The sequence below is a fragment of the Oncorhynchus mykiss genome, chromosome 31, assembly GCF_013265735.2.
Source record: "Oncorhynchus mykiss isolate Arlee chromosome 31, USDA_OmykA_1.1, whole genome shotgun sequence".
In the NCBI taxonomy this organism is placed as follows: domain Eukaryota; kingdom Metazoa; phylum Chordata; class Actinopteri; order Salmoniformes; family Salmonidae; genus Oncorhynchus; species Oncorhynchus mykiss.
In genome coordinates, this window is record NC_050571.1 from 32,617,697 (window position 1) to 32,642,816 (window position 25,120).

At 44.8% G+C, this 25,120-nt stretch overlaps 1 protein-coding gene across 1 annotated transcript; it reads right to left on the reverse strand.

Annotated features, from left to right (window-relative positions):
* Window positions 1-922: 922 nt before the first annotated feature.
* Window positions 923-11,842, reverse strand: chrnb3a (cholinergic receptor nicotinic beta 3 subunit a). The gene is made up of 6 exons (XM_021583955.2): window positions 11,507-11,842; window positions 9,961-10,106; window positions 3,927-3,971; window positions 3,693-3,802; window positions 2,344-3,262; window positions 923-2,218 (listed from the first exon to the last, which is right to left on the reverse strand). The coding sequence occupies exons 1-6, from the start codon at window positions 11,583-11,585 to the stop codon at window positions 2,060-2,062; spliced, it is 1,458 nt and encodes a 485-aa protein (XP_021439630.1). The 5' UTR covers window positions 11,586-11,842; the 3' UTR covers window positions 923-2,059.
* Between the last annotated feature and the right edge of the window lie 13,278 nt (window positions 11,843-25,120).

Consider the following 25,120-nt stretch of genomic DNA (forward strand, 5'->3'; position numbering starts at 1 on the left):
AGTCCCCCATGTCCATGTACTGTAGTCTTATTCTTTGTGATCTAAAAGGCTAAACTGATCCAAAAATCAGCATTCACACTGAGACGCTTGAGCTACCCCAGTGAAGACACTGATGAAATACACCCACAAGTCGTTCTGAAACAAGCCCCTGTTGAGCCACAATGACTGCCCTGATATAAACAGGCCAAGAAGACCATAGATCTTCATATTGGTAACAGAGTTATGAGGTGTCTGGGAAAGGTTGGACCTCTCGCAAACAATTAGGAGTCAGAGTGAAAAAGGTCAAGAGATACACAGGGAGGAGAGGAAGAAAGGAGGGGAAGAACAAAGAGCTCAATGTGATATTGTATACAATGTCAGTATAGTATTAGACCTGGGAGGAAACGGTTCCACACACTTTACTAGCTGAATTGAAGGGAGTATAGTACAGCTTCTCAAAGACACATATACAGTCCCTAAAAAGAAGCATCCTACAGAATTCATTTTTTCCCCCTTTATGTCATTGTGTTTGTCTTGCATGCACTCTGGCAAGGTGTCTACTTTTCGATATGGTGGCTGTGCATGTGCATGTCTGCATGTGTGGCGACGTGTGTTTGTGTGCATGAGAACACATGCAAGAGTGTGTGTCAGTGTGTGAGAGATAACATGTAAATCTACATATAGTGAAGAATCAGGACCAAAGGATTGTTATAAATAATCACCTCCAATCGGCCTACAGACTGTTGACGTGTAGGAGAGAGACCGCTGACAATCGTCTTACCAAGGTTGCCACCTAGTGGAATAAAATACTACACGCACAACTATCTTGCGCAATTTGACTATGTAACAGCAGCATCAATCCGCGTTCCAAACAGAGTTCCAAGCGAATCCAAATGAAGGGATATAGACATTCAAAACTACATGACCAAAATACAAACTTGCCATATTCAAAATCTCTTTATTATGATTTGATGTACATCAGGACATCAGAACGATGGTTTGTAGAGTCTGCTTCACTGTGTTACCCATCATACTCCTTAACAGTAATCACAAAAGTGGCTGGACATCGACAGAGGAATTTTTGGGGGGACTATAGTCATTGTACCTGAATAATAATTCATTTAAATTAACTAGTTGATGGAGTGCCCAAACAAGTGTGAAATAAAAGTCAAAGGTCACAACAGCCAGAACAAAAAAACAGAACTCAAACAATTCCTAGCGAATGAGGACCCTCCACAATTTATTTTTATTTAATTAGGCAAGTCAGTTATGAACAAATTCCTATTTCAATGATGGCCTAGGAACAGTGGGTCAACTGCCTTGTTCAGGGGCAGAACGACCGATTTTTACCTTGTCAACTCGGGGATTCACTCTAACCACTCGTCTACCTGCCGCCCCGAATCACCACAAATAGAACACTGATCGTCCAATCAGAGCGGCCTGGATGCCGCTACCATTCCACTCACAGACAAACTTACACTAACTAAGATCACAATATTTGGGGCTGACGATAACGGTTTTGAGGAGTATAATCAGAAGAACTAAGTATGCTGTTGGTATCTACAGTAACCACAGAGAATATATTGCACATTTTACACTAATTAAAAATATTTCAGTCAATGTTTGTGCTTCAGAATGCTACATTACTGTACATACTATCGTGGCTTTGATACAAATTTTGAACACCTTTCTAATTAGCTTTGTTATTCATCTTCTGTACATTGAGTGAACTCTGTCATAAAGACCATGTAATATGTAAACACGGATAAAGGATCTATAGCAGAACTGCTCTAGCATGGTGATGTGCTAATTCTGACTCAAGGTGTGGCACGGGAGGTCAGGGCATAGCTCCACCATAGGGGGTTGGCTGTGCTGCTATGGCCAGTTGGCTGAAAAGCTCAGGAGAAACTGGAGGTAGAGGGGGCTATAGATCAAGACTGGGGATCAGGGTTGAGTTGTTGGTCGGGTGTCCAGGCCTCAGTTTGGGGAATTCAGGAGGGGTAGAGGGCCTGGACTGGGCCTGGACTGGGTGCCGAGTTGGAGGGGGATGCTAGGTCTGGACTGGGGAGGGGGTGATGAGTTAATGGGGGTTGCTGGGTCCTGACTGGGGAGGGGTGCTAAGGAATATCTGCAGGGCAGGGGTGAAGATCAGGATGGTCCCTAGGACCGACACAGTGAGGAAGGCCCACAGGAAGATCCTGTCCAGAACCTGAGCCACAAACTTCCAGTCCTGGACCACCTGAAAACAGGAAGAACAGGAAAAATCAGGGAAACAGGAACAAATTCAGTATCTTAGTATTACATTATATAAATGGCATGACACTACATATCATGTTGATTAAAACATATAGCATGGTGACCCACCTCTCTGATAAAGTGTTCCTTACGTATATGGCAGCTGATGTAACGCACGGAGTACGTAGCTCTCTCCAGCATGGTGACCCAGGCTTGACTCTCATCTTCCTTCCCCTCCAGAGGACTCTGTCCATGGGCCCCGCTGCTCCTCTGACCCCCTCTCCGGCCCCCAGACCGGGGATTCAGCTCAGGACTCTCCGGCGCCAGCTCGGGGTAGTGGTACCGGTCAGTGTGGCCCCGCATGCACAGCATCCGAGGTAGCCTCTGAAGGAAGAGGGAGCGAACCCAGGGGGACATGGGGTGGTAGGTGGCTGAGGACCGGTGGTGCACGTTGATGACAAACACTGTGACGATGATGGAGAGGGTGACGAAGATCATGATGAAGAGGAGGTACTCCCCGATGAGAGGGATGACCTTGGAGGAAGACGGGATGATCTCTTCTATGACCAGGAGGAACACAGTGAGAGACACAAGGACGGAGGTGGAGAGAGAGAGCTTCTCCCCTTCATCTGACGGCAGATAGAACACCAGCACGGTCAGGAACGACAGACCGAGGCACGGAATAATTAGAAACAGTGTATAGAACAGCGGGAGACGTTTCAGAATGAACGAGTACGTTATAAAGGGGAAGGCGTACAGCCCGTCTCGCCGGTTTCCTCTGGCCCCCGTGGCGTTCAGGATCTCCCACTCGCCGTTGTCGAAGAAGTCCTTCCTGTCGACATAGTCGTCTAACAGGATCATGTCCACCATGTTACCATCGTAGGTCCAGGAGCCAAACTTCATGGAGCAGTTCTGTCTGTCGAAGGGGAAGAAGGTGACGTCCATAGTGCAGGCCGACTTGTAGCTGGCCGGAGGGGTCCACGTGATTCTACCGTTGGACTTAACGATGGCTTTGGTCATCAGGGAGCCCTCGAACCGCCCGTCAGCACTGGGAGAGGAGAGAGGGGCAGGGGGTAAGATTAGGGTTAATATTATGGTTAGGGTGTGTATAAGTCCGAAACTTATTTTACTAGCACTTCCACTTTTTGTATTCTTTTGAGCATGGATTAATATAATTATGTGATTTTTGCATCTCGGCCTCCTTGGATTATTCGTCAAGTACTTTTTGAACTCGGATATTTTTTCCCCCTACACACTGGCCACCTTTCATTGTAGCCTGAGAGCTAACCTCCATACTGGCTCTCTAGGGTGTGTAAAAAAACATATATTTCTTAGGAATACATCAAACAAACAAAAAAGGATATAGAGTATCAATGTGGGCTATTAGTGTGAAAATAGGTGAAGGTTACACTGTCTTGTCTGAAGACTTTATGCTAAATGAACCCTTCATAACATGATGACATCATCATTGAGCTTACTTCTCATAGAGCACAATGTCGGGCAACCAGATAGTCTCAGATGGAACTCTGATCGATGTGATCCCACCATAGTCCTCAGGGTTCCATCGCAGTTTATAATCTATCCACTCCTGTTGAGGGGAGAAAAAAAAACTGATTGTTATCCATCTATTCTCTTCTGTGGGCAACAGTTTCTATGCCTCTTACAAGCCACAGTAACACCCCCCCCCCCCCCCCCCCCCCCCCTCTCCTCACCTGCCACAGCCACACATTAGTGGTCATCAGCTGATTCTTCTCATCCTGTGTGTGTATGTGAGAGAGCGAGAGAGAAAGAGAGGTCATGTAGAGTGGAGCAGAGGAGAGGAGACATCCAGGTTAGAAATGTGTATCGGATGTCATTTAAAATGGAATCAAATTTTGCTGTGTGTTCCATTTCCTTTTTACACTATGTCATGATTACACCTTAAACAATTTCTAAAATGTATCACTCTTGTGCAATTTATATTGATAGGCTACATGAAGGTTCTGCCTTTATTATTTTAGTCTGGTATTAGAGCATAAGCCTAAGCTTTTAGGGCCAAACCGTACGGTCGTCAAATAGCCAACACGCCAATCGCCAAATGCTTTTGGGAATGGGCATAAAACGTTAACATCAATCCACGGATACAAAAAGGACAAGAGTCAGAGTTGAAATCATTAAGAGAAAAATCTGCGTGATGGAGAGTTGAAAATAAAGGGTGTGAAAAGTAATGTTTTAGAAAGATCTGGTGACGTGGTAAAAGAGGGAGGATAGCAGTGCCTGTTATGTGACGATTGTGAGGCGCTACACAAAATTCCAGTCTCAAGACGGGGACTTCACATACTGTAGGCCTATGGCACGTCAAGGGAACTGTAGCCTACTGTTCAGATGGGCTAAATTGGAACTGAAATCTAGACACTGACTGTATATCCATAACCTCTCCACCAAACTGGAATTCTTCTGACTAGCTTGGAAAGACAGTACCGTGCAATATTGAAGAGCCCTCACAGCTGCTCGATCAGCCTATTTTTCCAACCTAATGAGAATAAGAAGCCGGCATATTTTTGATACTGTCCCAAAGCTAACTAAAAAGCAGCATTCCAAGAGAGGATGGCTTTTACTTCAGCAGTGATGAATTCATGAAATTCTTAGATGAAAAGATTATGATCATTAGAAAGCAAAATTACAGACTCCTCTTTGAATCTGAGAATTTCTCCAAAACTCAGTTGTCCTGAAGCTGCACAGACCTGCCAGGGCCTAGAATCAATGGAAACACTCAAGTTTTTTAATCCTATATCTCTTGATACAGTCACAAAAATAGTCAGCTACTTACTGGACCCTAATCCAACTAAACTACTGAAAGAGCTACTTCCTGTGCTTGGCCCTCCTATGTTGAACATAAATGGCTCCCTATCCTCCGGATGTGTACCAAACTCACTAAAAAAGTGGCAGTATTAAAGCTTCTCTTGAAAAAGACAAATCTCGACCGGAAAATAAAAAAATAAAAAAACTATTGGCCAATAACGAATCCCCCCCTTCACACAATTTTATTTTTAAAAGTTGTTGCGCAGCTTATGGGCAGTTGCGACCTGTTGTTCAGGGCAGGAGAGGCAGAGCCCCACCTGTTTTGAGCCCCACATTTTTTGCAAATGTTTTTGTCGTTGCCTGTTATTTTGGCATTAACACGTCACATATCAGTTTGTTAAAAAAAACTGTAAAAAAAACTATTAGCCTATATCAAATCACCCATTCCATTTTGAAAAAGCTGTTGTGCAGCAACTCACTGCCTCCTGAAGACAAATAATGTATACGAACAGCTTCATTCTGGTTTGAGACCCCATCATAAAACTGAACTCATGAAGAGGGTAAATGACCTTTTAATGCATCTGTCCTCGTGCTCCTAGACCTTAGTACCGTTTGACACCATCAATCACCACATTCTTTGGAGAGATTGGAAACCCTAATTGGTTTACACGGACAAATTATTGCCTGGTTTAGATCTTATCTGTCGGAAAGATATGTTTGTCTCTGGATGTAAGTTTCAGGTGTTCCTCAAGTTTCCGTTTCAGGACCACTATTGTTTTCACTATATATTCTACCTCTTGATGTCATTCGGAAAAAAAATGTCAACTTTCACTGCTTTGTGAATGACACACATGTACATTTTGATGAGACATGGTGAAGCCCCAAAATTGCTTGCCCTGGAAGCCTGTTTCAGATAAAGGAAGTGAATGGGAGAAAATGGTTTACTTTTAAACTCAGACAAAACAGAGATGCTAGGTCTAGGTCAAGAAACAAAGAGATCTGTTTGATCTGACAATTAATCTTGATGGTTGTACAGTCATCTCAAATTAAACTGTGAAAGACCTCGGTGGTACTCTGGACCCTGACTTCGCTTTTGACAAACATATCAAGAATATTTCAAAGGCAGCTTTCTTCCATCTTCGTAACAATGCAAAAAATCTGAAACATTTTGTCTAAAAATGATGCAGAAAAGCTAATCCATGTTTTTATCACTTCTAGATTAGAATACTACAATTCTTTGCTTGCCGGCTGCCCGGATAAAGCACTAAATCAATTTCAGTTAGTGCTAAATACAGCTGCTAGGATGTTGCCTCGAAACCCAAAATTTGATCATATTACTCCAGTGCTAGCCACTCTACACTGGCTTCCTGTTAAGACTAGGGTTTGATTAAGGTTTTACTGCTAACCTACAAGGCATTACATTGACTTGCTCTTACCCATCTCTCTGATTTGATCCTGTCGTACACACTTACACGTACGCTACGGTCCACCAAATGTTGGGCTTTATCCTATAGAGATACATTTTTCTGGAGTGGTCTGCCTATACATGTGAGAGACGCAGACTCGGTATCGACCTTTAAGTCTTTACTGAAGACTCATCTCTTCAGTAGGTTCAATGATTGAGTGCAGTCTGGTCCAGGGGTGCAAAGGTGAACGGACAAGGCAGTGCTGCTTGCTGTCTCTTCCTGGCCGGCTCCCCTTTCTCCACTGGGATTCTCTGCCTCTGGCCCTATTGTGGGCAGTGGCGACCCGTCGTTCAGGGCAGGAGGGGCAGAGTGACACCTATTTTGAGACCCAAATTTGTTGCTTTTTTTTTGTTATTAAGACTTGTCACATATCAGTTTGCAAACAACATTAAAAAAAATATACAGTATATATATATACACAGTTGAAGTCGAAAGTTCAAACACCTTAGCCAAATACATTTAAACTCAGTTTTTCACAATTCCTGACATTTAATCCTACTAAGAATTCCCTGTCATAGGTCAGTTAGGATCACCACTTCATTTTAAGAATGTGAAATGTCAGCATAATAGTAGAGAGAATGATTTGTTTCAGCTTTTATTTCTTTCATCACATTCCCAGTGGGTCAGATGTTTACATACACTCAATTAGTATTTGGCAGCATTGCCTTTAAATTGTTTAACTTGGGTCAAACGTTTCAGGTAGCCTTCCACAAGCTTCCCACAATAAATTGGGTGAATTTTGACCCATTCCTCCTGACAGAGCTGGTGTAACTGAGTCAGGTTTGTAGGCCTCTTTGCTTGCACACGCTTTTTCAGTTCTGCCCACACATTTTCTATGGGATTGAGGTCAGGGCTTTGTGGTGGCTACTCCAATACCTTCCTCAAGCCATTTTGCCACGACTTTGGAAGTATGCTTGAGGTCATTGTCCATTTGGAAGACCCATTTGCAACCAAGCTTTAACTTTCTGACTGATGCTTTGAGATGTTGCTTCATTATATCCACAACATTTTCCTGCCTAATGATGCCATCACCTTTTTCCTCCAAACATAACGATGGTCATTATGGCCAAACAGTTCTATTTTTGTTTCATCAGACCAGAGGACATTTCTCCAAAAAGTACGATCTTTGTCCCCATGTGCAGTTGCAAACCGTAGTCTGGGCTTTTTTAATGGCGGTTTTGGAGCAGTGTCTTCTTCCTTGCTGAGCAGCCTTTCAGGTTATGTTGATATAGGACTCGTTTTACTGTGGATATAAATACTATTGTACCAGTTTCCTCCAGCATCTTCACAAGGTCCTTCGATGTTGTTCTGGGATTGATTTGCACTTTTCACACCAAAGTATGTTCATCTCTAGAAGACAGAACGCGTCTCCTTCATGAGCGGTATGACGGCAGCGTGGTCCCATGGTGTTTATACTTGCGTACTATTGTTTGTACAGATGAACGTGGTACCTTCAGGAGTTTGGAAATTGCTCCCAAGGATGACCCAGACTTGTGGAGGTCTTCAATTGTTTTTCTGAGGTCTTGGCTGATTTCTTTTGATTTTCCCATGATGTCAAGCAAAGAGGCACTGAGTTTGAAGGTAGGCCTTGAAATAGGTACACCCCCAATTGACTCAAATAATGTAAATTAGCCTATCAGAGGCTTCTAAAGCCATGACATTATTTTCTGGAATTTTCCAAGCTGTTTAAAGGCACAGTCCACTTAGTGTATGTAAACTTCTGACCTACTGGAATTGTGATAATGAATTATAAGTGAAATAATCGTTCTGTCAACAATTGTTGGAAAAATGACTTTTGTCATGCACAAAAGAGATGTCCTAACCGACTTGCCAAAACTATAGTTTGTTAACAAGAAATTTGTGGAGTGGTTGAAAAACTAGTTTTAATGACTCCAACCTAAGTGTATGTAAACTTCTGACTTCAACTGTATGTACTTAGGGAAAACATAGGGACCACAATGGAAGTAAGTCCCTGAGACAAAAAACCCTCAACCTCCAAATGAGTATGAGGGGGGAGTTTAAGTTTAATTCTTACAAGGTTGGCTTATTGTTTAGATGTTTGAGGATGCTAGTGAACCATAATCAAAGTGACACTGGACTAACGCATTTGCGTGTCTATAGCTACAGTGGGGCAAAAAAGTATTTAGTCAGCCACCAATTGTGCAAGTTCTCCCTCTTAAAAAGATGAGAGAGGCCTGTAATTTTCAACATAGGTACACTTCAACTATGACAGACAAAATGAGAAAAAAAATCCAGAAAATCACATTGTAGGATTTTTTATGAATTTATTTGCAAATTATGGTGGAAAATAAGTATTTGGTCAATAACAAAAGTTTATCTCAATACTTTGTTATATACCCTTTGTTGGCAATGACAGAGGTCAAATGTTTTCTGTAAGTCTTCACAAGGTTTTCACACACTGTAGGAATGGGCCAAAATACCAGCAACAGTGTGTGAAAACCTTGTGAAGACTTACAGAAAACATTTGACCTCTGTCATTGCCAACAAAGGGTATATAACAAAGCGAAAAACAAAATTACAGGCCTCTCTCATCTTTTTAAGTGGGAGAACTTGCACAATTGGTGGCTGATTAAATACTTTTTTGCCCCACTGTATATGTTTCCATGCAATTGGTGACAGATTTTCATGTGAATATTCTATCTTTCCATTTCAGAGTTTCTTTTAGGATCATTTGTTGCAAGATGACATGACACTGAATATTTTAGTTTACATAGTCCAGAGGTGGACTGTAACCTAATACAGGACAGACGGCTAGCAACACTGGCACCACTTATCAGCCTGAAGCAGAGCACTTCTCTCTATCGCTTTCACCTGTGATTCACCTCTCTTCCTATCCCTCCTACTCCTGTGCTTCAGCTCACCCCCCCCCCCCCCCCCCAATCTCTTCTCCTATATTCTTTCATTCTCATTATTTGGTATGATATCAGTTAGTATTTACAACCTCTCTTTTTGAGTTGAAACAATTACATACATGCCACAGGCATCTCCCCTCAGAGAGCGAGAGATATGTACCCTGCTGTTTGTTTAAGCAAGGTTCATATTTAAGACCATGAATGGGACTGTTCTATTGGCTGCTTGTGTTCTTTGACAGAAGAGCTAAACCAGCTCACCTTATCAAATCAGGCCCTGAAAAGTGTAAAGCTCTGTTGGAAAAGAGCGTGTTCCGACAGTTTCATAAAAGGAGAGAAAAATCTAGATAGAAGTCCCACTGAGGCCACCAGCTTTATTTCAGGACCTTGGTCAGCTCAGGAGTGGAGTTGTTCCACTGTGGTTTAGAAGATTCCTTTCTTTCAGCATTACTTGTTTGAGCAACATGGACAGGGTCAGAATTACAACAACTACGTGGCTCAAGCAATTCAGACAAGATATTTTGAGACGTCCATGTCTTTTACCGTTTGTTTACATGGCAAGGTCTTTCGCCACGGTGCGCGTTTAGCGTGTGTGCGTTCGTGCCTGTGCATGCATACGGCATCCTCACCACGTCCACCAGCTGTGAAATCTTGAGTCCAAAGCGTACTGTGACCGTGTCGTTGGCGTGCTGGATGGGCCGGACCCAGCGCTGGTACCCCTGGAACAGGTTCCTTAACAGGAGGTCCTCCATCTCAGCCAGAGAGCCAAACTCACCTGGGGATGGGAGAGGAAGGGGGGGGGGGAGAAAGGGGAAAAGAGAGAGAGTTTAAATGGGCTGAGAGAAGAGCGAAAGCTCAATGTCAATTAAACAACTATTTTGAATATAAAATGCTTAAGCGTCACAGACCAAAAGGTGTCTAATTTCAGTTTAGCACGTAGATGGTGTTTACTGGGGTTGCATGAGAAGGGGTTGAGTAATACGAATCAGAGTATGGACAAACAGCTGAACAATGACACAGGAGTTGGGGTGGAGCAGAGAGCCAGACAGAAGGCTAGTGGGACACAGACACTGCAACATGGCAGCCTGTGGCTGATTCTCAAAGGACTTGAAACTCCTCTGAATCTCCTCCAGGAGAGATGAGTGTGTAGCTGAAAGGATGTGTTTTTTTTGTGGTCTCGGTTTATCCCTCCCTGGCTTTCTGTATGCTTTGGACACTTGGACAGCCTCGGTGTAGGTGCAAGCTGGAGGCGCTGACATTCGGCAGTCTCAGCCACAGGCTTGACCGTGGCCTCCAGATTGCAGGGCCTGACAAAAACTAGGGCAAAGCAATTGGCTAGGTTCCGCTCTGTTTCAGCTGTCGTGGGCAGCCTAGCTTAGCTGTTTGGAGAGGGAGGTGCTCGCTGTACCCTTGAGGGCCGTGCATACAGGGACCTTTGAAATAGTAGATCCTTTTTTTGAAAAATATGATTGGTGGATTAAAATAAAGTGTTTAAAATGTGTGGGTGTGGGTGTGGGTGTGCATGTGCCCAATAACCTGCAGCTAGAGCGAATTTACCCTCCGGCTCCCATTCTGTCAGCCTTAACATCATTTCCCTCCAGGAATCAAAACTGTATTACATTAGAAATAAAATTCAACCCTCTACTTAGATATTGCCATCTTCAACATAACCTTCACACATATATACCAATCGTTTACGAATAGCCTTGGGGTGTTACTGACAAATGGAAATGACCCTTCAATAATTCAATAGATATTATGACCGTTAGTTTCAGAAAGAGAACAGAAGGGGAGACAGACACTGTCACCTGACACCGTGTCTGTCACTGCTTCCATCGACCGGTTCTGTCTGTCAGCAGAAACTGAACCAGACCGGCGCGAGCGTCCTCCGGAGATTGATTCTGGTTGCTTGGAGAAACAGGCGCGCAGCTAATGCTTCCAGTTTGTCAGATGGAATATGAGTAATTGGAATCTCGAGGAAGGTCATATCGTAACTTGGATGTAAGGCCAGATGTGTTATGCTCCCCCCGTGACTTGGATAGAGGAACCTCTATTTCCATCCTAACCTAGTGCACTTTTCAGTTCCATATAGGCTATCCCTCGCAAGCACCACACGTTTATAACTCACCTTACTTATCGTACAAGACATGCAATTGTTCCAGTTCCTGTACTTACCAGGGATGGTGCCGAGACAAAACGCACACATCGCCGAAAGGACAAGCACAGATACCGGCAAATTCATGATGATTCTCATCCGCTCTGTAGAGGCTTCTATAAACTAATATCATGCATTAAAGACATACAACTTCTCGAGAGCCCCCGTAGCAATGAACAAGTCTCATAATTCCGTAGGCAACGCTGACAATGAAAAATAAAACCCTATCTAATATTAAAAAAGAGCCTTCCACTGAGCTCCCCGTGAACAAAACTCCAGTTGCGTGGAGGACTGGCACCGGCGGCTGTTCTGCACATCTCTCCAGCGTGTGGCGCGGTGACAAAGAGGAGGGAGCAGAGCGGGAGTTTGAATGGGGTTTAAACGGGATCCTAAACCAATCAGAGGAACAGCTAAGGATCCACAGCACCTGGCAGATGACCGTGCGTGCATGCGCACCTGAGGGGAAACGGTAGCACGTAGACTAAATTCTTCACGTTTAGCTGTTGTTGTAATGATCTTCTGAGACACTGGGAGATGGCTTGGTGGCCTAATATATCACAGCAGTTTGAAAGACGAAGAGGTTCATGTCTGTTGAAAGTCCACGTGCAGGGCACGGACTGTCCACTAGGGCGCGCTTAAAGCAGTGAAGTCGGGATGGATGTCAGCAGATGATTCCCGGTAGTTTCAGTTGATAAAATATATGATACAAAAAGTCTTACCAGTTCTTCATCCTAAGCGATGCCCATAAAAGGTTTAGCATCAGCCTGTCCTCAAAGAGGAAAGTGAGTGATGCTAGACCCTCACCTCTATTGATATCCTACTTAGAGAGGGAGTCCTTTACTATGAGAAGGGGGGAAGAGGGAAGGATGGCTGACTCGGTGCTTTATGAAACTAAACTAAATCTTCTTCTGACCTAATGCTGACATGGCACATCACTAGAGATGGCACATCACTCTCTCTCTCACACACTCACTCTCTCTCTCTCATTCATTTATCTCTTTCTCACTCTCTCACTCCCTCTCTCAAATATCTCTTTCTCCCCCCCCCCCCCTCTCTCTCTCTCTCTCACTCTCTCTCTCTCAAATATATATCTTTCTTTCTCTCTCTCTCTCTCTCTCTCTCCCAAACCTCTCTCTCTCTCTCTCCCAAACCTCTCTCTCTCTCTCTCTCTCTCTCTCTCTCTGTCTGTCTGTTTCTCTCTCTCTCTGAGACTGTTTTTCTATGTTGATGTTCACCCTGTCATTTTCCATCAGTTAGTCAGCCTCAGAGTCTCAGATACTGTCTCAGAGTTCTGACTCTATCATGTGTCACCACACACAGACTCTGATAGCCCCTGACAGGACCTGCTTGACGTGGCCCAACCAAACACACTGCTGATCCAGCAGCCTCTCTGGGTCAGGAACCAAGCCCATGAGCTCTAACCTTACACCACACCCTATCCTGCTGCTGTGGAATCTAATATATCATATATTAGGAACCGGGTGGTTTGAGCCCTAAATGCTGATTGGCTGACAGCCATGATATCAGAACGTATACCACGGGTGCTCTAATTATGTTTATAATAGCAATAATGCACCTCCGGGTTTTTTCTTATGTGTTGCGCCGTGCATAAGAACAGCCCTTAGCCGTGGTATATTGGCCATATACCACACCCCCTCGGGCCTTATTGCTTAAATATATTATGCCATTTAATATGCCATCTACAGTATGTGTGTGCGTGTGTCTATCTCTCTAGCTGGGCTGTGTCGACATCCTTTGCTTTGTCCAGTAATATTCTCTTGTCTTTGTCTGTCTGGCTCTTATCCAGTTCCTCTGTTTTTCTTTGTCTTTCTGCCTCTCATTTGGTTCCACCCCCCTCTCTTCTCTCTCTGGGAGATGAATCAGTGTGTTTTCTCTCTCTCTCTCTCTCTCTCTCTCTCTCTCTCTCGTGGCTGAGTACAGACTATTCTATTTTCATTTCATTTTCTCTCTCTTTCTCTCTCCATCTCAGCCCAAGAATTCCAAGGTAACCTGACTAAATGACTATCGCCCTGTAACACTCACATCTGTAGCCCTTAAATGCTTTGAAAGACGGGTCATGGCTCGCATCAACACCATCTTCCCAGAAAGCTGTACCCACTTTCAATTCACAAACCATCCCAACAGATCCACAGATGACGCAATCTCTATTGTACTCCACACTGCCACCTGGACAAAAGGAACACCTATGTGAGAATGCTGTTCATTGACTACAGCTCAGCATTCAACACCATTATGCCCTCTAAGCTCATCACTAAGCTAAGGACCCTGGGATTAAACACCTCCTGCAACTGGATCCTGGACTTCTTGACGGGCCGCCCCCAGCTGGTAAGGCTAGGCAACAACACATCCACCACACTGACCCTCAACACGTGGGCCCCTCAGGGGTGCGTGCTCAGTCCCCTCCTGTACTCCCTGTTCACCCACAATTGCATGGCCACGCACGACTACAACACCATCATTAAGTTTGTAGACGACACAACAGTGGTAGGCCTGATCACCGACAACGATGAGACAGCCTATAGGGAGGAGGTCAGAGACCTGGCATTGTGGTGCCAGGACAACAACCTCTACCTCAACGTCAGCAAGACAATGGAGCTGATCGTGGACTACAGGAAACGGAGGGCCGAGCACACCCCCATCCACATCGATGGAGCTGTTCTGGAACAGGTCGAGAGCTTCAAGTTCCTCTGTGTCCACATCACTAAGGATCTATCATGGTCCACACACATCAACACAGTCGTGAAGAGGGCACAACAACGCCTCTTCCCCCTCAGGAGGTTGAAAATATTTGGCATGGGCCCTCAGATCTTCAAAAGGTTCTACAGCTGCACCATTGAGAGTATATGGACTGGCTGCATCACCACTTGGTATGGCAACTGTTTGGCATCCGACCGCAAGGTGCTGCAAAGAGTATTGTGTACGGCCCAGTACAGGAAGGCACTAAAAATGGTCAAAGACCCCAGCCACCCAAGTAATAGACTGTTCTCTCTGCTACTGCATGGCAAGTGGTACCATGCACCAGGTATGGAACCAACAGGACCCTGAACAGCTTCTACCCCCAAGCTATAAGACTGCTAAATAGTAAGTTACATCTGCATTGACCCTTTTTGCACTAATCTCTTTTGACTCATCACATATGCTGCTGTTACTGTTTATTATCTATCCTGTTGTCTAGTCACTTTATATGCCGTGGCCAGTGAGTGTGAGTGTGAGCAGTACATCACCATGACTGAATGTCAGCACAAGGTGTTTCACAGTGCGAGAGAACAACCAGTAGAGGCACAGAGTGACCACCAGGTGGGAGAGCTGGGGCGTGTGTGTGTGTGCATGCACTTGTGAGAGAACTGGGCAGAGCGTCGGGATTAGCGTGGCATAATTGGGTGAGCAAGAGCGCCTAGACGCAGCGCCAACCTCAGCTCCTACTGGTGGTACCCCGAGGGGCACGGCGAAGTGCCAACCTCCTCAGAGAGAGAGAGACAGACGGGGAGACGGAGAGATACACACAGAGAGAGCAATGAGACCCAACCAAATCATGAGAAAACAAAAAGATGATTACTTGACACGTTGGAAAGAATTGACAAAAATACTGAGCAAACTAGAATGCTATTTGGGCCTTAACAAGAGAGTACATAGTGGCAGAATACCTGACCACTGTGACTGACCCAAAATGAAGGAAAGCTTTGACTATGTCCAGACTTAGTGAGCATAGCCTTGCTATCGAGAAAGGTCGCCGTAGGCAGACCTGGCTCTCAAGAGAAGACAGGCTATGTGCACACTGCCCACAAAATGAGGTGGAAACTGAGCTGCACTTCCGACCCACCTGAACATATTAGAGGCACATATTTCCCTCAGATTACACAGACCCACAAAGAATTAGAAAACAAATCCAATTTTAATAAACGTCCATATCTATTGGGTGAAATGCCGCAGTGTGCCATCACAGTAGCAATATTTGGGACTTGTTGCCACAAGAAAAGGGCAACCAGTGAAAAACAAAAAACATTGTAAATACAACCCATATTTATGTTTATTTATTTTCCCTTTTTTACTTTAACTATTTGCACATCGTTACAACACCGTATATAGACATACTATGACACTCCACACTGCCCTTTCCCACCTGGACAAAAGGGATGTGAGAATGCTGTTCATTGACTACAGCTCAGTGTTCAACACTATAGTACCCACAAAGCTCATCCCTAAGCTAAGGACCCTGGCACTTAACACCTCCCTCTGCAACTGGATCCTGGATTTCCTGACGGGCCGCCCCCAGGTGGTAAGGGTAGGCAACAACACATCTGCCATGTTGATCCTCAACATCCTGACCGGTTGCATCACCGCCTGGTGTGGAAACTGCTCGGTATCCGACCGTAAGGCGCTGCAGAGGGTAGTGCATACGGCCCAGTACATCACTGGGGCCGAGTTTCCTGCCATCCAGGGCCAATGTACTAGGCGGTGTCAGAGGAAGGACCTAAAAATTGTCAACGACTCCAGTCACCCAAGTCATAGACTGTTCTCTCTGCTACCGCACGGGAAGCGGTACCGGAGCGCAAAGTCGGAGTCCAAAAGGCTCCTTAACAGCTTCTACCCCCATAAGACTGCTGAACAATTCATCAAATCACCACCTGGACTATTCACATTGAACCCACTCCCCTTTTTATTTAATTTCTTACTTTAGTTTATTTAGTCAATATTTTCTTAACTCTATTTATTGAACTGCATTGCTGGTTAAGGGCTTGTAAGTAAGCAATTTGATTTGACATGAAATGTCTTTATTCTTTTGGAACATTTGTGAGTGTAATGTTTACTGTTCATTTTTGATTGTTTATTTCACTTTTGTTTAATGTCTATTTCACTTGCTTTGGCAATGTAAACATGTAAACAATGTAAACAATGTAAACATATGCTTCCCATGCCAATAAAGCCCCTTGAATTTAATTTAATTGAGAGAGAGAGAGAGAGAGAGAGAGAGAGAGAGAGAGAGAGAGAGAGAGAGAGAGAGAGGGAAAGAGAGAGAGTGAGAGAGAGATAAAGCGATACACACAGAGAGATAGAGAGAGATAGGGACAGAGTGAGACAGATAGAGAGATAAACATAGCGATTCATCTCCCAGAGAAAAGAACCACATGAAAAACACACAAATTAACTCCTCGCAGATCACAATGATGGAAATGTGTGTGTGTGTGTGTGTTGTGCTTTTTATGTATGAGGAGGTTAAACCATTGAAGGAAAGAGTTCAGCTGCCAACAGAAAGCATCTGATAATGAATTATGGCATTTACTCTTGTCTAGAGCAACCACACATTTAAAGCTGACAGACATATTTACTGTTAAGAATAAGCAGTATGCATTAAATTAGTCACATGAGAGAGAGAGAGAGGGGGGTACTGTGGGAAACCAGGCAGGGAGTGCACTCTTTTGTATTTCTATTCCTCTCTGCTCTTTGTTCCGTGGAAGTACTCAGGAAATATGAGGCTAATTATCACAATGAAATTATCCTGATTTTCCGCTCCACTTGGAGCCGTGGGCCGGACAGCTGCTGCCTCTGAGAGGCTCCCGCTCACTCAGTGCCTGCCCGATTTCTAATCACTTGGAAAAGGGAATTCTCGCGGGCTAGAAACCTGCACGCCGGTTCTCTTCACAGGCGATGGGGGCCAGCTGCAGTGTGTGTGAGTACTTGTGCTTACCCTACTAGTCTCTCTCTCTCTCTCTCTCTCTCTCTCTCTCTCTCTCTCTCTCTCTCTCTCTCTCTCTCTCTCTCTCTCTCTCTCTCTCTCTCTCTCTCTCTCTCTTCTCTCTCTTCTCTCTCTCTCTCTCTCTTTGTTTGCTGCTACAGTTATTGTTGATGTTGCTGTTGTTCTTGTTTGGCCCATAGTTATTATCTGCGTAATTTGACTCAATAAAGGAGTATAAATAAGAAAAACAGTATTCTTCTCCCCAGGGTTAATCTTAATCTGTTTTCTATTTGAAGGATTACACACAATGAATAAACCCAGGACAGGCAAGCGAGGGCCATCAACGCTCAAATCATCTAGTTTCAAAGGAAATGTACAGACTATTGTCTCACTCACAGTAGCTATTGTAAGCTATGCGTCCAGTAATGAATATGCTAATGCTATGCTATGCTAATGCTATGCTAATGCTACAGTGTTACTACAGGGCTGTGATATGTGTTTGTCTCACCTAGTTACCTTAAGATGAATACATTAAAGATGCAGTGTCAATGTTTTGTGTGATTTCAGTCTTGTAGTTTTGAAAGTAGTGCTCATGAGCCAAAACGGATTGTCAAAAGTCGTGCACAACTGTATACAACGTCGCCCACGTAGTATGATATGTTACGTCCTGCAAAAAAAAAAAATATATATATATATATATATATGTAACAAATTCCAATTCATACAATATGTTACGAATTTGAAAGTGCTTAAGATCCCGTTCAATCTCTTTAACGCTAAGTAGGTTGGGATAAGAGTGTCTGCTAAATGACTAATAACTGTAAAAAAAAAAAAAAACACCACTTCTGTTCTGTTGTTTGAAGATGTCTTTGTACGCTGTGAAGAATAGTGATCTCTCAACCAGCAACCAGGAAACACTATAGCCATCAGAGATGTTGTGGTTGAAAACCTTTAAAGCTGGGTTAGTGCATAGTTTTAATGGTTAACTGGGCTTTAGATGCTACAGCACTAGCTAGAGGCCCAAATCCTGATAAGAGAAAACTGTCTCAGTGACTCAAAGCTGATCAAAGCAGGTGTTTTAGAGGGAGAAGGATGGAGAGAAGCGAATTATGGGAAAATGGCCACTCGGCATCAGCCAACGATTGACACGTGACGTCACAGCCCATAAAATCCAGCCAACGATTGACACGTGACGTCACAGCCCATAGAATCCAGCCAACGATTGACACGTGACGTCACAGCCCATAGAATCCAGCCAACGATTGACACGTGACATCACAGCCCATAGAATCCAGCCCATAATTGACACGATTGACAAGTAGTATTAGGAGAAAAAAGGTTGACGTCGGACGGACTAAAACGCTAGCATGCAAACCCCCGCTACAACATTTCATATCGTCCTCCTTACCGGAGCAATGAGCTGTTCAAAAAGGTTGTGACTATGGCGTTTCTCCCCCCAAAATGTTTGTTATTAGCTATTAATGGATCACGTAACCACCACACCCCACACCAGTACAGAGACCGCTATAGTACTGCTGTAGTACTATGAACTCAGTAAAAACCCACACAACCCATATCCTGTGTTGAGATATCAACCATCTGTTCTGAATAGAATTATGGGATGTATTGCAAGAGGAAATGGTAGAACGATGATTTACTGTTCCTAGTGAGCAGGACTCGAGCATGACTCCCGAGTATAGAGATGAAACAATAAAGGGATAGCCTGCCTGCTTCCCTGCTTGCCTGCCTGCTTCCCTGCCTGCCTGTCTCTGTCAGTTAAGAAGAACAACTCCGTGTGCTTAGTGTCACAAACAAAATTATTCTTTCTACATTATAGTGTAGTTATCAAACTGTTTCATCCTGATGCCGTTCTCAGCTGCCTCCAACCAGGCCAGAAAGACAGACACACACACACACACACACACATTCACACATTCACACACACACTCACACATTCACACACACACACACACACACACACACACACACACACACACACACACACACACTTTGGGGCTGCCTTGTCCTCTCCCTCTCTCTCTCCTCCTTCACTGATTTCTCCCTGTGGATTCCTCTCCTCACACCCCCACCCCTCATCTCCCTCAAACTCCTCTTCCGAACCCTCCTCCCCAGGCACGCACGAGCGCGATCTTCACGCTGACTCTGGAAAGGGGCTTCCCTGTCACACACACACACACGTTCCCACCAGTCCCTGTGTGGATAGAGGTCAACTTGCTGTGTACAGTGTAGAACTGTATCCTACTCCATCACATTCATCACCGTGACACATGGACATGTTGATTAGGCCACATACGCAACGCTGCAAAGCACTACTGCAACCCAAGGCTTCCAGCTATAATAGGCTCACTCAACAGACCTTACTGTACACGTTTGACACACACACATACTATTCCAACTTGGCCATGCAGACGTATCTCTAGTAATGTGTAGATTGTTATGGTTTAGTTAGTGCATTGATATTACACTAACAGTAAAAGCCTGTGCTTTTAGCAGAGGTGTTACAGGCAAGTAAAGATGCTATTTGTGTCTTCGTGATTTATTTCAAGGAGTAGGCTACAATTGTACACCTTGTTTTGCTCTACCCCTCCCCTCTCTCTCTCTCTCTCTCTCTAGCTCTCTCCGTCTCTCTCTCTCTGTGTCTCTATCTCTCTCTCGCTTTTTCTCCCTCGCTCCCTCACTCTCTCTGTGTCTGTAATCGTGTGTGTATATATGATGCAGGGAATTAAGTCTTCGCCTCCAAATCTGGATTCAGGAAGAAATCTTCTGTCCCAGTTGTCATTAAGGTACACACACACACACACACACACACACACACACACACACACACACACACACACACACACACACACACACACACACACACACCACACACACACACACACACAATTCTCCTTCCTCCAAAATACTGAATATATCTACATTAAAATATAATTCATACCTAAGCCATTCCTATAGCAACATTAATGCACTCAAGCCAGCTGAGGTATTTCTTCCTAAAATATATTTTTGTTGTTTAGCCAAAACTAACATGCTGTTATTTTTTATGTTGTAGGCCCGGTCCTAAACTATGTGCTCTATGTCACCTGAGGCTGCATGGCCTAGCAAAACACAAAGGACAATGCCAAAGGACTAGCCAGCCATTCCCCCTCTGAGGGGCCATGTATCTCTCTGTTAAAATATCCATAGGAATGACTATTGAATGTGATATAATAATACTATATTATCCATGTCTGTTATCTATCTGAAACTTGTGCTCTGAGTAGAACTCTGATGCTATCTATCTGGATGTATGATCTCTGTGGTAACTTGTCCTCTGAGGAGAACTTTGATGCTGTCTATCTGGATGTATGATCTCTGTGATAACTTGTCCTCTGAGGAGAATTCTGATGCTACCTATATGGATGAACGATCTCTGAGGAGAACTCTGATGCTACCTATATGGATGAACGATCTCTGAGGAGAACTCTGATGCTATCTATATGGATGCACGATCTCTGAGGTAACTTGTCCTCTGAGGTAGAACTCTGATGCTATCTATATGGATGAACGATCTCTGAGGTAACTTAAAATTCGGCTTTCAACCACTCCCCAAATGTCTTGTTAACAAACTATAGTTTTGGCAAATCGGTTAGGACATTTACTTTGTGCATGACACAAGTCATTTTTCCAACAATTGTTTACAGGTAGATTATTTCACTTATAATTTACTGTATCACAATTCCAGTGGGTCAGAAGTTTACGTACACTAAGTTGACTGTGCCTTTAAACAGCTTGGAAAATTCCAGAAAATGATGTCATGGCTGTAGAAGCTTCTGATAGGCTAATTGACATCATTTGATTGGAGGTGTACCTGTGGATGTATTTCAAGGCCTACCTTCAAACTCAGTGCCTCTTTGCTTGACATCATGGGAACATCCAAAGAAATCAGCCAAGACCTCAGAAAAAAAATGGTAGACCTCCATAAGTCTGGTTCATCATTGGGAGCAATTTCCAAATGCCTGAAGGTACCATGTTCATCTGTAGAAACAATAGTATGCAAGTATAAAGACCACAGGACCTCGCAGCCATCATACCACTCAGGAAGGAGACGCATTCTGTCTCCTGGAGATGAACGTACTTTTGTGCAAATCAATCCCAGAACAACAGCAAAGGACCTTTGTGAAGATGCTGGAGGAAACCGGTGCAAAAGTATCTATATCCACAGTAAAACGAGTCCTATATCGACATATTATACCTGAAAGGCCGCTCAGCAAGGAAGAAGCCACTGCTCCAAAACCGCCATAAAAAAAGCCAGACTGCGGGTTGCAACTGGGGACAAAGATGGTACTTTTTGGAGAAATGTCCTCTGGTCTGATGAAACAAAAATAGAACTGTTTGGCCATAATGACCATCGTTATGTTTGGAGTAAAAAGGGGGAGGCTTGCAAGCCGAAGAACACCATTCCAACCGGGAAGCACCGGGGTGGCAGCATCATGTTGTGGGGGTGCTTTGCTGCAGGAGGGACTGGTGCACTTCACAAAATAGATTGCATCATTAGGCAGGAAAATGTTGTGGATATAATGAAGCAACATCTCAAGACATGAGTCAGGAAGTTAAAGCTTGGTCGCAAATGGATCTTCCAAATGGACAATGACCCCAAGCATACTTCCGAAGTTGTGGCAAATTGGCTTAAGGACAACAAAGTCAAGGTATTGAAGTAGCCATCACAAAGCCCTGACCTTAAACCTATAGAAAATGTGTGGTTAGGACTGAAAAAGTGTGTGCGAGTAAGGAGGCCTACAAACCTGACTCAGTTACACCAGCTCTGTCATGAGGAATGGGCCAAAATTCTCCCAACTTATTGTGGGAAGCTTGTGGAAGGCAACCTGAAACATTTGACCCAAGTTAAACAATTTAAAGGCAATGCTACCAAATACTAATTGAGTGTATGTAAACTTCTGACCCACTGGGAATGTGATGAAAGAAATCAAATCTGAAATGAATCATTCTCTCTACTATTATTCTGACATTTCACATTCAAATAAAATGGTGATCCTAATTGACCTAAGACAGGGAATTTTTACTAGGACTAAATGTCAGGAATTGTGAAAAACTGAGTTTAAATGTATTTGGCTAAGGTGTATGTAAACTTCCGACTTCAACTGTATATGGATGTATAATCTCTGTGGTAACTTGTATCTTGACAGGGTGAACTCTAATCTAAGCAAATGGTTTTATTGTCCTCGCAGGAATTCGGTCTCATTTACATTGGGTCTCATCCCCCACATAGCCTTTAGATGCTGTGACATCATGTGGAGATTGGGCCTGAGTGATCAGGTTACTGTAAACTTGGTATTGTTTTATTGCTTTGTCATTATGGGGTATTGTGTATAGATTGATGAGGGGAAAAAAAAGATTGAATGCATTTTAGAATAAGGCTGTAACGTAACAAAATGTGGAAAAAGTCAAGGGGTCTGAATATTTTCCGAAGGCTCTGTATAATAATCACATAACAAAGATTACCCCACTACAATGTTTCTCTGTTCTGCCATAAATATTCAACATTAGGAAGTAAGATTAGAACTCTGCACAGTGTGGGGGTGTGTTTGTGAAAGTTGTGTCTACTAATGTGAGTGTGAGTGTGAGTGTGTGTGTGTGTGTGTGTGTGTGTGTGTGTGTGTGTGTGTGTGTGTGTGTGTGTGTGTGTGTGTGTGTGTGTTCACACAGCTTACCATAGGAATGAATTATTTAGCTCAGCGCCTCCTCCACTTAGTCACGGTTGTCTGGCCCCTGGCACATACCGTACCCTCAACACGGGAGAATACCCCGCCTTACCGCTAGTCTACCATGTTACCGGTTAGTCGACCATGCCCTAATACCACAGTCTGGCCCTACCACACATGTCCCCTCACCACAACCTATATGTTCTTGTGGAAGCCCTGTCACCTGGAACAGCTGTCACCCCTCACCTACGAATGGAAGGTCCAGGAAGAAAGCTCGGGGGAAAGAGGTATGAGGTCAGAGCTGACAGAGTGGGAGACAGGGAAAGAGAGCTAGGGGAGACGTAAGGCTGAATGGAAGAATTGGAGCGAGAGAGGAGATGAAAGGTAGAAGGAGGAGGAGGGTAGAAGATGGAGGGTAGAAGGAGATGGAGGGGAGCGGGAGAAGGAGGGGAGAGGGAGGGGAGAAGGAGAGGAGAAGGACGGGAGAAGGAGATGGAGGGAGAAGGAGAAGGAGATGGAGGGGAGAAAGAGAAGGAAATTGAGATGGAGAAGGAGATGGAGGGGAGAAGGAGATAGATGGGAGGGGAGAAGGAGAAAGAGATGGAGAGGAGAAGGAGAGGGAGGGGAGAAGGAGGAGGAGATGGAGGGGAGAAGGAGATGGAGATGGAGAGGAGATGGAGAAGGAGATGGAGGAGAAGGAGATGGAGGGGAGAAGGAGGGGAGAAGGAGATGGAGAAGGAGATGGAGAAGGAGAGGAGAAGGAGGGAAAAGGAGATGGATGGGGAGAAGGAGAGGGAGGGGAGAAGGAGAAGGAGATGGAGGGGAGAAGGATATGGAGAAGAAGATGGAGAGGGAGGGGATGAGATGGAGAAGGAGATGGAGGGGAGAGGGAGGGGAGGACAAGGAGATGGAGGGTAGAAGGAGAAGGAGATGGAGAGGGAGGGGAGAAGGACATGGAAGGGAGAAGGAGCTGGGGGAGCAGAAGGAGATGCAGGGGATAAGGAGATGGAAAAGGAGGTGGAGGGGAGGGGAGAGGAAGAAGGAGGTGGAGGGAAGAAGGAGATGGAGGGGTGAAGGAGTTGGAGGAGAGAGGGAGGTGGAGGGGAGAAGGAGCTGGAGAGGAAGAAGGAGGGGAGAGGGAGGGGAAAAGGAGAGGGAGATGGAGGGGAGAAGGAGGTGGAGGGGAGAAGGCAATGGATGAGGAGGGGAGGGAGAAGGAGGGGAGGGGCGAAGGAGATTGAGGGGAGGGGCGAATGAGATTGAGGGGTGGAGAAATGTAGAGAAGAAGGGGATGGAGTTGGAGATGGAGAAGGAGGGGAGAAGGAGAGGAGGGGAGAAGGAGAAGGAGAAGGAGATGAGCTGGAGAGGGAGGGGAGGGGAGAAGTAGATGGAGGGGAGATGGTGTTGGAGAAGGAGGTTGAGATGGAGAGCGAGGACATGGAAGGGAGAAGAAGATGCAGGGGAGAGGGTGTGGAGCAGGAGGGGAGAGGGAGGGGAGAATGAGAAGGAGGAGAGTAGGATATGTAGGGGAGAAGGAGCTGGAGGGGAGAAGGAAATGGATGAGGAAGTGAAAATGAGAGAAGGAAGGGAGAATGAGGGGAGGAGAAGGAGATGGAGGGGAGAAGGAGAAAGAGATGGAGAAGGAGGGGAGAAGGAGACAGAGAGGAGAAAGGAGATTAAGGGTAAGGGAGAAGGAGATGGAGATGAGAAGAGGATGGAGTTGGAGAAGGAGGGGAGAAGGAGATGGAGGGGAGAAGAAGAAGGAGATGGAGGGGCGAAGGAGATGGAGAGGAAAAGGAGATGGTGAGGGAGAAGGACATGGAAGGTTGAAGGAGATGGAGGTGGAGAAGGAGATGGAAGGGAAAATGAGATGGAGAGGGAGGGGAGAAGGAGGTAGAGATGAGAGGAGATGGAGAGGAGAAGAAGATGGAGGGGAGAGGGAGAAGAGAAGGAGAAGGAGATGGAGAGGGAGAAGGACATGGAAGGGAGAAGGAGGTGAGAAGGAGATAGAGGGGAGAAGGAGATGGAGGGGAGAGGGAGAAGGAGATGGAGGGTAGAAGGAGAAGGAGATGGAGGGGAGGGGAGAGTAGAAGGTGGTGAGAGCGAGAGGGAGGGGAGATGGAGGGTGTTGCATCCTAAGATGCTGGGTTATTTTACTGAAGACTCCGAAGCGTAATAAACCGAACAGATTTATTTAATGTTCTCCTTAACACATT

Excerpts from the sequence above, each read along its gene's own strand:
- chrnb3a (XM_021583955.2), bottom strand. The coding sequence starts at position 11,585 with ATGAGAATCATCATGAATTTGCCGGTATCTGTGCTTGTCCTTTCGGCG. Across the intron at positions 10,107-11,506 it reads TTGTCTCGGCACCATCCCTG|GTGAGTTTGGCTCTCTGGCT; the intron begins GTAAGTACAGGA and ends TCCCATCCCCAG. Across the intron at positions 3,972-9,960 it reads TTTCACAGCTGGTGGACGTG|GATGAGAAGAATCAGCTGAT; the intron begins GTGAGGATGCCG and ends ATACACACACAG.